This window comes from Elgaria multicarinata, chromosome 12 (assembly GCF_023053635.1).
Source record: "Elgaria multicarinata webbii isolate HBS135686 ecotype San Diego chromosome 12, rElgMul1.1.pri, whole genome shotgun sequence".
NCBI lineage: Eukaryota > Metazoa > Chordata > Lepidosauria > Squamata > Anguidae > Elgaria > Elgaria multicarinata.
Window position 1 is genome coordinate 20,200,183 of NC_086182.1, and position 13,005 is coordinate 20,213,187.

The 13,005-nt window shown below is 46.4% G+C and overlaps 1 protein-coding gene across 1 annotated transcript in view; it reads right to left on the reverse strand.

Annotated features, from left to right (window-relative positions):
- Positions 1-3: 3 nt before the first annotated feature.
- AEBP1 (AE binding protein 1) overlaps positions 4-13,005 on the reverse strand; it is a 43,779-nt gene continuing 30,777 nt past the window's right edge. Inside the window, exons 17-23 of the mRNA XM_063139228.1 lie at positions 9,388-9,584; positions 7,981-8,160; positions 5,880-6,219; positions 4,174-4,313; positions 2,986-3,085; positions 650-2,154; positions 4-194 (exon numbers count right to left, since the gene is read on the reverse strand). Of these exons, the coding sequence (XP_062995298.1) occupies positions 1,592-2,154; positions 2,986-3,085; positions 4,174-4,313; positions 5,880-6,219; positions 7,981-8,160; positions 9,388-9,584 (1,520 nt within the window). The 3' untranslated portion in view covers positions 4-194; positions 650-1,591. The remainder of the gene's footprint in view (positions 195-649; positions 2,155-2,985; positions 3,086-4,173; positions 4,314-5,879; positions 6,220-7,980; positions 8,161-9,387; positions 9,585-13,005) is intronic.

Consider the following 13,005-nt stretch of genomic DNA (forward strand, 5'->3'; position numbering starts at 1 on the left):
GTAATACCTCTTGTTATATATATATAACTCACTTTATTCCAATAACAAGAACTGTTGGAAGGGCTCAAGGTTGCACTGCCTCCTGGGCAGCTGTGGCTTGAGCATTACCTTGCAAGTACTGGAGCTGGCAAACATGAATTTCCCCTCTCTTGGTTGCTGGAGGTGACAGCTTCAGGGATGGCAGAACCGCAGCACTAGGGGTTAGAGCAGTGGTTCCCAAAGTGGGTGGTGGGATTGCATAGGGGGGCATTAAGAGGCGGCAGAGGGGTGCTCGAGGTGGTCTTTTCTGAGAAGCGCCTCTCCAGAAGGTCTTAAAACCCAGGGTCATTTTTATGGGAGAAATTTTTATGGGAGAAAGTTTGGTCCCAAGCCATATAGGGAAAGAATCCACACATGTATTAATACCGTTTAAGAAGAGTCCTTTTAACGGTGAATTGAAATGTTTTAAAAGCACCAAAACGCTAATGAAGAGACATACCCTGCTTGGTGTGCCCTGCCACGCCGGCTGCAAAACAGAGGCGTTCGCTCTCTTTTCCCTCCCTCGGCAAGCCTGTGGTGGGTGCTTCCCATTTAAAGGGGCTGTGCTCAGGGGGCACTGGGCATGAGTTTGTGGAACCAAGGGGGCAGTTACCTGAAAAAGTTTGGGAACCACTGGGTTAGAGACTTTAGCTGGGATAATGGTGTGAAGGTCAGACTGCTGGATGTCACTCTGAAATCTATCATGTTTCTAGTCCTTATGAGTATGGAGATAAAAACTGAAAGAGAGTCTCATTGATGATAAAGACTTTAGAAACGTAATCTTGGCTGGCATTTCAGACAGATGGATGAAACTTAACTCATTACAGGCCTAAGTCCTTTCCTAAACTCCTCCTGGCACTTGGGGATCAATTACCATCCCTGACCTAAATATTTTAAAGAATTCTTTCAAGGCTCTAACAAAACTGGAACCAAATCTCTGCATTTTGCATGCCCCACTTCTTAAAATAAAAATAAGGCAGCAATCCAGCACATTTAAGTGTGTTCACATCTATTGATTTTAAAGGGACAACTGTGTACACATAAGACTGCCTGACATGCTTAATTATCCCAATGACTTTCGGAGGGGGCGCACAGCAATCTAGATCCCCTTCCCCAAATCCTAAGCCATACGATCAAGAGTCCTGTGAGGTCAGTGAAGCAGAGTGGAGGAGAGAACAACAATATGATACAAAGCCAGCCATGGGTGAGGATTATATTCTCGGCTGGTTTTCTTGTTTCTGAATCGGCTATGTAGCTTGCTTGCATCAAATTCCCCTTTCGCAGGCGTTGGGTTGTTTGTAGGATTGGAGCAGTAAGCCTTGAAAGAAAGCTGAGCTGTTATAGCCAAGGCAGAGATGGATGTGTTTTAAGAGAGAGAAAGAGAGAGAGACGGTGTACATGCTATGGCTGTTGGACCCTGCTCAAAGCCATGGATTTCTTGGTGGGTTCTAAGAGCAGATGAGGGTGCCTACGTGTACTATGATCAATGGATATAGCCAGCTGCCCCAAGGAAGGTGGGGCAAACTTTAGGGAGTGTCTTAAGTGTTCCTGGACCACAGTCATAGCAAGCTGACTAATCGCCAAAGTTGACCGTGTAAATCTCTGCAGTGGTCATGGGAAAAGGCGTGCCCGTGGTCTCCTCCCTGGTCTCTCCCTCTGTGACTTCATCATCGGTCAGAGTCTCCCACTCCGTCACCGTCTCTGTGTAGATCTCCGTCTCCCAGGTGGTGGCCGTTTCGGCAGTAGGAGCCTCCCGGCTCCACGGCAGGAGCGTGGTGCTGCTGAACGAAAAGGGGAAATCTGTGGTTGTGGGAGGAGCGGTCGTGGGTTTCCGTTGCCGGTTGCGCATCTGTTGGCGCAGGCGAGCTCTATGACGCATCCTCAGCCTCCAGCGCATCCAATCCTTGGGGGTCAGGGGTCGGCCGTTCAGCGGCCTCCCATTCGGCCGGTGCCCGTTCATGGCCATGATCTCTCGGATGCGTTTCCAGTTGGACCGCGACAAGATGAAGTTGCACTGGGTGGCGCCGATGTCGTAGAAGACGTTGCATGTTTTGACACTGGGATTATAGCCATCGGCCCTGACGGTGACACGGTATTCGCCAGGGTTCAGGATGCGCCAGTAATCCCCGCCACTTGCTGAAACAGACAAGAGAAACGCAACATGGGACAAAGGCTTGTTATGGGAGGGATTCCAATTCAGTGCTTTGCATGCTGCATCTTCAGTTAGAAGGTGATGAAAAAGACCCTTCTGTGCTCAAAAGGTGTTGATGCCTGCCGGACCTCCAGAAGCAGGGAGTTCCATAGAAAGGGGGCCACCACACTGAAGGCTCTTCTCCAGGTGGACTCCAATCAAGCCATAGGTCCTGCAGAACCACTAGGAACACGTCCTCTGATGACCTCAGTGACTGAGCGGGTTGATAAGGGAGAAGGTGTTCTTGCAGGTGTCCTGGTTCGAAGTTGTTTAGGGTTTTATACACGAGTACCAAAACCTTAAACCAGTAGTAACTAGGCAGCCAGTGCCACTCCCTTTGCAAAGGAGTTGTTTGCTGAAAAGGGTCAGCTCCCTTTTTAGCATAGTGCACGCGAGGGTAAGCCTACAAATCATAGATCTGTGTTGACCGGGGCCCCATATATGCTCAGGACTAGAATTAGCACTAGCAGAGATGGAGAGCAACCCATCTGGAAGCTCCTTGAGCTTTATTTATCAGTTTTGCCAGTGTTCTAGAAACAATGGGGAAGGCCAAACTGGACAATAGTTTTCATTTCCCCCCCCCACACCCACACCCACCATCTACCCAGAAGATGATCCACTTTGCTCCTTTCCCAATTACTCGATGGTTAAGACACCAACCCTAGTATCCCCGCTGGCAGGAGCATGTGCTGCCTCAAACATGGTGGTTCATTTTTTAAAAAAAATGCTCTTACAAATTGAATGCACGCCCCAGATCTTCAGGATTCCAGGCATACCTGTTAGCACGTCGTGGTTGATCCCCCCAACAGAGATGGAGGCATTTGCAATGGGGTCTCCCTGCTGGTCTGTGACCACACCCTTAATGCCCCGGTGTATCTGCAAGAAAGTGAGTCCCGGTAGCAGAATGTATTTTTAGTGTAAGTCATTTATAGCCTGCCTGATTTTTTTAATCGTTACTGTATGTTCTAGCTAATGTAACTTTTTTTAAAAAATGGCAGTCCTACAAAATACCCAAACATTTTAAATTTTACAAAAATCGAATCCACTTGAACATCCTAGAGCTATTCTAGATACAGCTGAGGTGGGGGAGAAGGGGGGTAACATAGGGTGACCATATGAAAAGGAGGACAAGGCTCCTGTATCTTTAAAGTTGTATAGAAAAGGGAATTTCAGCAAGTGTCATTTGAATGCATGCAGCACCTGGTGAAATTTTGTCTTCATCATAACAGTTAAAGCTGCAGGAGCCCTGCCCTCTTAACCAGATACAAAAGAGAGGAGGGCACCTGCAGCTTTAACTATTGCGATGAAGAGGGAATTTCACCAGGTGCTGCATGCATACAAATGACACCTGCTGAAAATCCCTTTTCTCTACAACTGTTAAAGATACAGGAGCCCTGTCCTCCTTTTCATATGGTCACCGTAGGTAAAATGGCTTCAGTCTAGGATTTTGCAAACCATCCAGAGAGCTTCAGCTATAAATAATAGGGCGGTCACTTATACATCTCCCCGCAAAGGGGATACATCCAGTGGAAGGGGCAGTTTGGTGTAGTGGGCTAGAGTGTTGGACTGGGACTTGGGAGATCCAGGCCTCTTGCAAAAGCAAAAGATGTGAGAGACTGTTGTAATAATGAAAATAAATAAAATCATTGTAATAAATAAATCATAATAAATCATTGTAATAATATAATACCAAATTGTAATAAATAATTGTGATAATTTTAATCATAATTGTACTAAATTATTGTAATAAATAAAATCTTTGTAATAATGAAAATAACCAACGAACCAAAAGCAGCCACTTGGTCCTAAAGAAAAATTCCAAAATCCCCGGCCCTGAAAATCCGTTGTAACTCCCTTCCCAGCGTGCTCTACACACCTTGATTATTTCCCCATCCACTCAGCCACGTTCAAGCATTCCCCAACTGCCCTAAACAAGAACAATGTGGTCCTTAATGGCTCCTTACCTGCTCCATGAAGGTCAATAAGGATTCTTTGTTGTTTTCCCACTCCTGCGGCAATTCACTTTCATGGGGAAACTTGTCGCACCCTGGGTAGATGGAGAGCTCCAGACAGTTGGAGTGGAGGTAGCTGAAATCATTCATGCCTAGAAAAGCAGCAGGAAGAGGGCATCACCGCCCACTCTCACGCAAAACTTACAAAATTCGCGGCCACAAGCTCAGGGCCGAAACATACATTCCTTTTCATCTGTTCTGTCTTGGTTTCATTTTATTCTAGAGTAGGTGCAAGCAGGGCCGGTGCCAGACTATTTTGCGCCCTAGGCAAGGTGAGCTACTTTCAAACCCCACCCCCCCACAAAAAAATGCCAACTTTGATTTTTAAGAACATATGTTTCCCGGAAAAAATAAGAAGCACAAAACTTGAAACTGCTAAATTTATTTTAAAGTGCAAGAAATACGTCATGCCAATTATAGCAAACAAATTGGAAAGGAACGTCTATGGGTCTAAAATGCATTATTTAATAGGAATATCACCTCCAAATCATCCCCCCCAACTCATACGCATGCGCACACACACACTCAGCATCACTCACTCCAAACAAACACATGCATGAACACATGCATTCACTCAAAGACCCCATGCACCCCATTCACCCATACATTCTCTCTCTCTCTCTCTCTTCCGGGCGCGTTCTGTAAGTCCGAACGTGGAGCTGCCCCACCCCAACATCCCTTTGCTTTGGCTGGGCGGGCGTGGGGCGCCATTTCGCCCGCCCAGGCCCAGCTGAATCCTCAGGCCGGCTCACAGCCAACGCACATGAGTACTGCACTGTGCCCGGCACCCCTCTTAGCTTGGCGCTCTAGGCGGCCGCCTGAGTGGCCTCTATGGTAGCACCGACCCTGGGTGCAAGGGCCTGATCTGGATCAGGATCCTAGCATAGGGGGTAAGATCTGGACTGGAGGCCCTGTGCTTACTCTAGGTTAAAAAATTGAACAAAAGCAGAGCTGCTAGGCACAGATTTATATTAACATTTGTTTTGGCCTGCAGGTGGCTTTTAAAGGCGATTAGAAAAATTCAAAAAGGAGATTGTTATGATGTGGATACCTTGCTTTGAGGTAGATGTGTTCACGCCCTTAGAAGTGTAAATTCCATCGGAGACAGGAAAGGCTTAACACTGTAGCAGATTATATTCATGAGTAAAGGGAAAACTTATTACTTACCTGTCTTTCCCAACCTGATGGCTTCTAGATATTTTGAACAACAACTCCCAGCATTCCTGACGGTTGATCGTGCTGTTCGGGGCCTGTGGGAGTTGTGGTCCAAAACATCTGCAGAGCCTCAGGTTGAGGAAGGCTGTTTATTACTATTATTCCTCAATGTACAAAGAAAGCAAATCAAAGAGAAACGAAACAAACAAGAAAATAATCATTTTGTGAATGGGCAGTAGAGGCTGGAGGGTCCAATGTCAGTGGGGTGGTGAATCCGCTCTGGGTTTCAGTCAGAACTCTAAAGGAGCCATGAACGCTCTCAACATTCCAAATGTGCCCACTGGCACAAAAAAGGTGGAGGCTCCCAAATGAATGGGAAACAAAATGAACTGGGCTTCCGGAAAAGAAACCACAACACAAAATCAGGTGTCTTTCTGTACCCTCTACATTGTTATCATCCCCAGTGACTCCCATAACAGACCAGCTAGTATGCTGACACTTACTGCCAACACGTGGGTGCCACTTGGCACCGCTGACAATTCCCATCCCGCTGGTCATATCCTGGTAATGGCAGCCCCCACGAAAGGTCTCGGTCAGGGTGAGGTGAGCCGAGGCATAGGAAATAGCCAGCCACCGGAAGATGGCGTGATCTGGAGTCTCCTGAATTTCTGGGCTCTCCTCTTCGTAGTCCCCCGGGCGCTGAGGAGCGACTTCATTCTCATTGACAGGGCGAGCCATGTCAAAGGGGTAGGAGACCAGTTTCTCCCCACCCTGGAAGTTGGCGCCCAGAACAAACGGGATCTTTTCCATCCAGGCCATGATGGCCCTCACCTCCACGGCCACCTGGGGAGAAAGGAAGAGGAGGTGGAGACAGAAGAGAGTCAACGTCGCTGGAGTGAGGCAAGGAGGACTAAAGCTGGGCACATTGCTCAGTGGCAGAGAGCACGTGCTCATCCGACATCTCACCCTGCTCCCTGCTGCCCAAATTTCCTTACACCGATGGATTCGATTGACCATCTTTTGCCCTTCTGTGGCCCTGCGAGGATTTCTGGAGATCAGGGAAAGGGAACACCTATCCTAGCTTCCCTGTACTTTTAGAATATTGCTCAGATGATCATAACAAGGAGAAAAGGTGGGTTTACCTGGGTAGGGGTGGGGAGCCCCTTTTAGCTCCAGGGCCAGATTTAATTTTGGAGAACCTCTCAGGGGATGCATTCCAATGGTGGGTGGGACTGAAAAGGGGACGGGACCAAAACATCAAAAAGACCAACCTATTTGAGCTTACAGCTCTTACTACCAGTAACGAAGCCTTAGGAAGGGCATTTCAGAATGGGAAGAAATGTGCAACAGCAGGGAAACCACACAAATAATAATAATAATAATAATAATAATAATAATAATAATAATAATAATAATAATAATAATAATAATAATTTTTTATTCGCCTCTCCATTTTGATCGAGGCATGGAACAACAGTCAGGGGGAAGGATTGGGCCAGGAAAAGGGGCCCTGGCTATCTGGGGAGCCAAGACTTAGTCTGCAAGGCTCTCCACCCCTGACCTAGGCAGGATCTACACTACTGCTTTAAAGCGCTTTATAACAGTTTTGACAACTGTTGGGGCCCAGGACACACTGCATATACAGTTTTCAAAACTGTTATAAAGCACTTTAAAGCACTTTAACACAGTAGTGTAGATCTGGCCCTAGTGGGTAGGATTTCTACAACAATGTACAATGAATGCATAAGTTAGTTCTTTCAAAAAGTTGGTAAAAGGGTTTTTAATGCCCGTACGAGCTTTCTTTTACTGTGCATTTTAAATAAGACCTTTATATATTTTATGGCTCGGTGGGTGATTGGTGGCCTTGGCCTACAAATCCCATCAGCCTTAGACAGCATAACCAATGGTGAGGGGTGAGGGGAGTCGTTGAAGAGTCAATTGTTTGATGACTTGATGACTTGGAAGATGCAATTTTGAGTCTGTTTATTTTAAAATCATGTGTGCACATCGATACAGCCTGAAGGCTAATTCTATAAAATGCTATCAATCCACCCAGGAGGAGCGGCCTGAAAAGGGTCTCATTGCAGCTCTTTGCAGGATCCCAGTACCAGGGCGAGCTTGCAAAGAAAACTGTAAGAGAGTTGCCAGGAACCTTCTGCAGTGTGGATAGGGAGACATTTTTCTCCCTCTCTCAAAATACTACAACCTGGGGTCATCCCAGGAAGCTGATTGCTGGGAGATTCTGGACAAATAAAAGGAAGGACTTCTTCACACAGCGCATAGTTAGATTATGGAACTCACTACCACAAGATGTAGTGATGGCCACCAATTTGGATGGCTTTAAAAGGGGGCTGGATATATTCCTGAAGGCAAAGGCTATCAATGGCTACTAGCCCTGATGGTTGGGCGCTATCTCCAGTATTCGAGGCATTAAGCCTGTGTGCACCAGTTGCTGGAGAACATGGGTGGGAAGGTGCTGTTGCACCATGTCCTGCTTGTTCATCCCTGACCGATGGCTGGTTGGCCACTGTGTGAACAGAGTGCTGGACTAGATGGACCCTTGGTCTGATCCAGCAGGGCTCTTCTGATGTTCTTAATACTTACTGCAGCATCCTCTGCAAGGTAATGCTCCGGGATGGGGATGTGGTGGTTGGAGACTTTGTGCGGTACCCATTTCCTCTCTTCTGCAGCCCAGAGGATGCTGTTGAGATCAGGGAAGTTCTCAAAGATATCGTAGCCTTCCTCGCTCCAGTGTCCCAGGGCCCAGTTTCCCAGCTCAGAGCCCTGCAAAGAGAAAAAGGAGCTCACAGTTCTTTCTTTCTCATTCTGGTAACAGAGAGAGAGAGAAAGAGAGAGAGAGAGAGAGAGATATTTCCTAAATCACAGGTTTCCCCATTTGTGCCACTGCCCTCTAGCAAGTGTGACCAACTAGCAGCATTCCTCCTAACCATGGAGCTGCAGAGGTGTGTGGGTGATCATCCTCGCAGTTGTGTAGCAACACCTGTCTCTTCCTCAGTTCCAACTCTGGGAAGGAAAGCTAGGGTTTGTCTGGTGGCCTTGGGGCTGAATTGCCCAGCACGTCTCATCTTGCAGCGGTCAAACCCACAAGCTCCCTGCCAGCTTTTCCTGCAAGGAAGAGTGGGAAGTTCTGCTATGCAGGGCCAGCCAGATCATAACAACCACATTTTTTGGATTGACTACTGGATAAATGTTTTGAACCACAAGGTTACTGGATAAGGAAAACACACACACATTCACCTACGCATTTCTATCAGTTTCTTTAAAACAGGGCTGGCCCGACCATTGATACAAAGTGAGGTGGTCCCTTCAGGTAGCAGAGGCTGGGAAGTGGCAGCAAAGTGTTAGAGAAGGGAGCTGTATGTCACATGCTCCTTAAGCTAGCTTCAGGTGTCATGGAGGATGTTGTTCCATTAACAGCGTTGAACTGAGAGCCACTGTGGTGTAGTGGCTAAGGTGTTGGACTGGGAGTCGGGAGATCCGGGTTCTAGTCCCCACTTGGCCATGGTAGCCCACTGGGTGACTTTGGGTCAGTCACAGACTCTCAGCCCAGCCTACTTCACAAGGTTGTTGTTGTGAGGATAAAATGGAGAGGAGGAGGATTATGTACGTTGCCTTGGGTTCCTTGGAGGAAAAAAGGCAGGATATAAATGCAATAACAATAAAATACGAATCAAGTACTGGTCCAGTCAGCTTCTGTACATGGAATGAGAGCGGGGAGACATTTTGTCCTTTGCCTTAGGCAGCAAAATGTCTTGGGCCAGCCCTGCTTTTAAAACAGGGGTGGGCAACTTGTGATCCTCCAGATGTTTTGGGGGGCCCATCATCCTTTACCCTTGGTAATATGAGCAAGGGCTGATGGGACTTGCAGCCAAAACATCTGGAGTGGCCCGCCCCATCTTAAAAGCTCCAACGCTTCTGCTATTTATTCCTTTTCCCTCTTTTCAGAGATCCCCTACCCACTCTGCAAAGCAGGACTGCATCTAGTCTTACCGTTTGACTGGCAATCTCGTAGCCATCAGGGTTGAGTGATGGGACAAGGTGAATGCGGGTCTCGGTCACCAGGTTCCGAACACGCGGGTTCCCATCCTTGTACTCCTTGCACATAAACTGCATCAACATTAGCACCAGCTCCCGTCCTAATACCTCGTTGCCATGGATTCCAGCTGTATAGCGGAACTCAGGTTCTCCTGTAATAGGCCAACAAAAAATGCAAGTTGCCACGTTGCTCCATTAGAAAAGGCAGCACTTAACTTAATTAAAGTTGCTTCAGTCTGAAGTTGCCATCCTTCATTCACTTGCTCTTTATTTCAATATTTACAGCCCACATTTCAGGGTTACCTCTTCCAAGGTGGCTCACAACACATTCAAAAGTCCCATTGATTTCAGTGGGTCTACTCTAGGTATGACTAAATTAGGATCTAACCCCAAATTCATAACAAGATATTACAATTCATAAAACCATAATGTAAAATGTGAACAGGCAAAGCACTACTGTGGCTTTTCCGGGCTACTGCCCTTTTAATTAGAAGCTGCTGCTTCTAGCAGTAATAGCTTTCTCTGTCCCTAATTGCTTCTGTTCAGCACAGCTATTTTGCAATAAAAGAAAAGAAACATAATAAAAGGAAAACAGTAATCCCTTGCGGGGAACAAAAACTGACCAACTATAGGGCAACTGAAGTAATAATAGGCAGTCTTGAAGAAGGAAGTTTGTAATTAAAATTACAAGAAACCTTTGCTGATTTTTTTTTCCTGAGCAAACATTACAGAAGAATCTTGGCCATAGGGATGGACATTGGTGGGTAAAACAACATTCCTTTAATTAAATGGCATGCAGAACCACAGTGTAATTCTGCCTAAAGGTGCCCTTGATTAATGAGTTGACAAATGTTAATTTAAGAAATGGTAATGAAGTAATTCTAAAATTGCACATGGCAAGTACCATCTTCAAAGAATGATTTCCTCTTGTGCGGAGATGAATAGGGAATGCCTCTTCTAAGATGTTACTGCTAAGGATGGAGAGTTCAATTTATTTCTGGTCCATGTCAGTGTCACATGGATTCCCAAGTCTGTTCTATTCCATTTCTGCACCAACCTGCAGTGTGTGTATTTTGGTAGATTGTTTGAGCTGAGAACTGAATTTCAAAATCTGGAGAAGCATGAAAAGTGAAGTCTAACAGCATCTGAGTAGTGTGAATCACATCAGTTCACTTAAAAACACAGACCGACAGAAATCCTCGAACGTACCTAAGTCATTGAATTGCTGCAACACATACATATACCATCTAAAAAAACACTGGTGTGTGTTTTTCCTATAGAACAATTTTGTCCTATCATGCACAGCTTTGAGCAGATTTAACCCACTCTTTAACATGGATTGGTTGACTAAAACTCATACTATTAATTGACTATTCATTGACTTAAGATTTCATTAATCGGGGGATAGCCCTACTGACAACAGGACCCAAACTTTGCGTGCCGATGAGAGAAGTTTGCAAGGCAACGAGAATTTGGCATCTGCTTCAGTCTGTCTGCCAGGACTGGAATATTCCATGTTTATAATGGCAGCGGTCAAAACATTGAATGACGTCCAGAGAAGCTGGGCATTTGTAAGCCTTTGTGGGACTGCGATTTTTCAATGCGAGAGTATTACGATGACGAGAGCAGACAAGCTAAGAAGTTGGCTTACAACAAATCCTGAAATAACAAATTAGTTCCACAGGGGTTATGGGAGGGGGAAGGAGGTTATTGTGCACCAATATTTATAAAAGCCCAACGGGATGGATGCTGGTAAGCAGAAGGGTTTTGTTTTTTTAAAGCGTAACATCAGCCCCAGACACCGTCACGGAATTATTGACACAGGTGGAAGCAAAGCAAATAACCCAAGGGCAGTTAATCTAACTTGCGGATGCCGTTGTAATTGGATGGAGAACCGAGTTTGTCATGGTCTCTTGTTTTTGGAAGAGATGGCAAGCTGGGTTCACAAAAGAACGAGGTTAACATCATAAACTTATATGGTTCAGTCCCAAGAGTTGCTGAGCCATCAAGTAAAAGCTCCGGAAGGGGGCAGAGCAGCAATCGCGCCAGCTCAGCCTTACCGAAAAACTCATGACTTTGCATGGGGCTGGCAAGGATGTTTGCTGACCTGAATATTTGTCCTGACCCATCTTGAAACCTCAGGGCTGTTTCGGCCAGGAGCGCCACAGCCATTTCGGATCAGGGTGTTGGACTCTTGGAAGCCGGGCTTTGTTCTCTTAAGGTTTCTATGTTTTTTTAAGGACCAAATTATTGCAATATGTGTGGGGTTTCAGGGTCCCTAAGCGCCCCAAGACCATCCCTTTGCTTCCTGCCCTCAGATTTGGAGGGGATGTTGCTGCTTTCCCTCTTCTCACATCCTTCTCCTCTTCTTCCATACGTGGGTTCGGCTCTCTTCAGCCTTGCAGCGAAGTGAATCCTCCGTGGTTTCTTGCCTGCTCTCTCAGAGAGCGTACAACAAGCCATGCAAGCCCTCGGAGGCTGCTCCATGTCTCCCACGGCACCCAGAGTCATGCTAAGGAGCTCTGCTACTCCAGCTATGGCACTTCCCATTCTCAGGCCAGGAAGACCACCTCTGCACCAGCCAGGCTTTCCTGACAGCTGACAAATGCCAACAAATACCTCACCCTCTTCTCTCATTGGGTGTGTGCGTGTGTCATTGAGGGCTCAGTCATCGGGGGGAAAAGGGGATCTAAACACACCATAGCACATGCCCTGGTAACTTCTTGAGTTGACTCCTGTAATGAGCTTGATGTGGGGCTGCCCTTGAAGGCAGTTTTGAAGCTTCAGTTGTTCCAGAACAGGGATGGGCAACTTGTGGTGCTCCAGATGTTTTGCCCCACAACTCCCATCAGCCCTCATCAGCATAGCCAATGGTGATGGGAGTTGTAGGCCAAAACATCAGGAGGGCCACAAGTTGTCCACTTGTTACAGAATTTGGTACCCAGCTTAGTAGCCACGGAAAATACACGCCTGTTTTTTATGAGCAAGAATGTCCGCTGATTTGTTTCTGGACTAAACTCAAGATGTTGGTGCATGTTTTTATGGACTAGGCCCAAGTTGCTTGAGGAAATGGTATCTTCCATATGTTCCCTCCCACTCTTTGAGATCTAGGAACAAATAAAGTCTCAGCTGGTGACCACCGTAAAACAGCCTCTTTCAACAGTGGGCCTCAAGCATTGGATTTAGGTACTAAGTTTGGTGCGATTAATTCAGGAGACTTTTAAAGGCGCAAGACCGACTCTCTTCAAGCAACTCTTACCACAAAGTTGTTTGATGTTTTCATGCCAGTTGCCTGTTTTTAATCTGTCACTGCTATAATGTTTATTTTTTTATGGCTGCGACTGTAATTATGCTTGATTTTTCTTTCATCGTAAGCCATTTCAAGAATAAATTGTTGAAGGGCGAGCCATAGAATTCTCTCATAAACTAATAAACAAAATGGAAGTGTTAGTGGCCGCTTTAAGGAGGCCGCTTTAAGGTGGCTATTAGGAGGAGGGCTTTCTCCGCTGTGGCACCCCGGTTGTGGAATGAGCTCCCCAGAGAGGTCCGCCTGGTGCCTACATTGTACTCTTT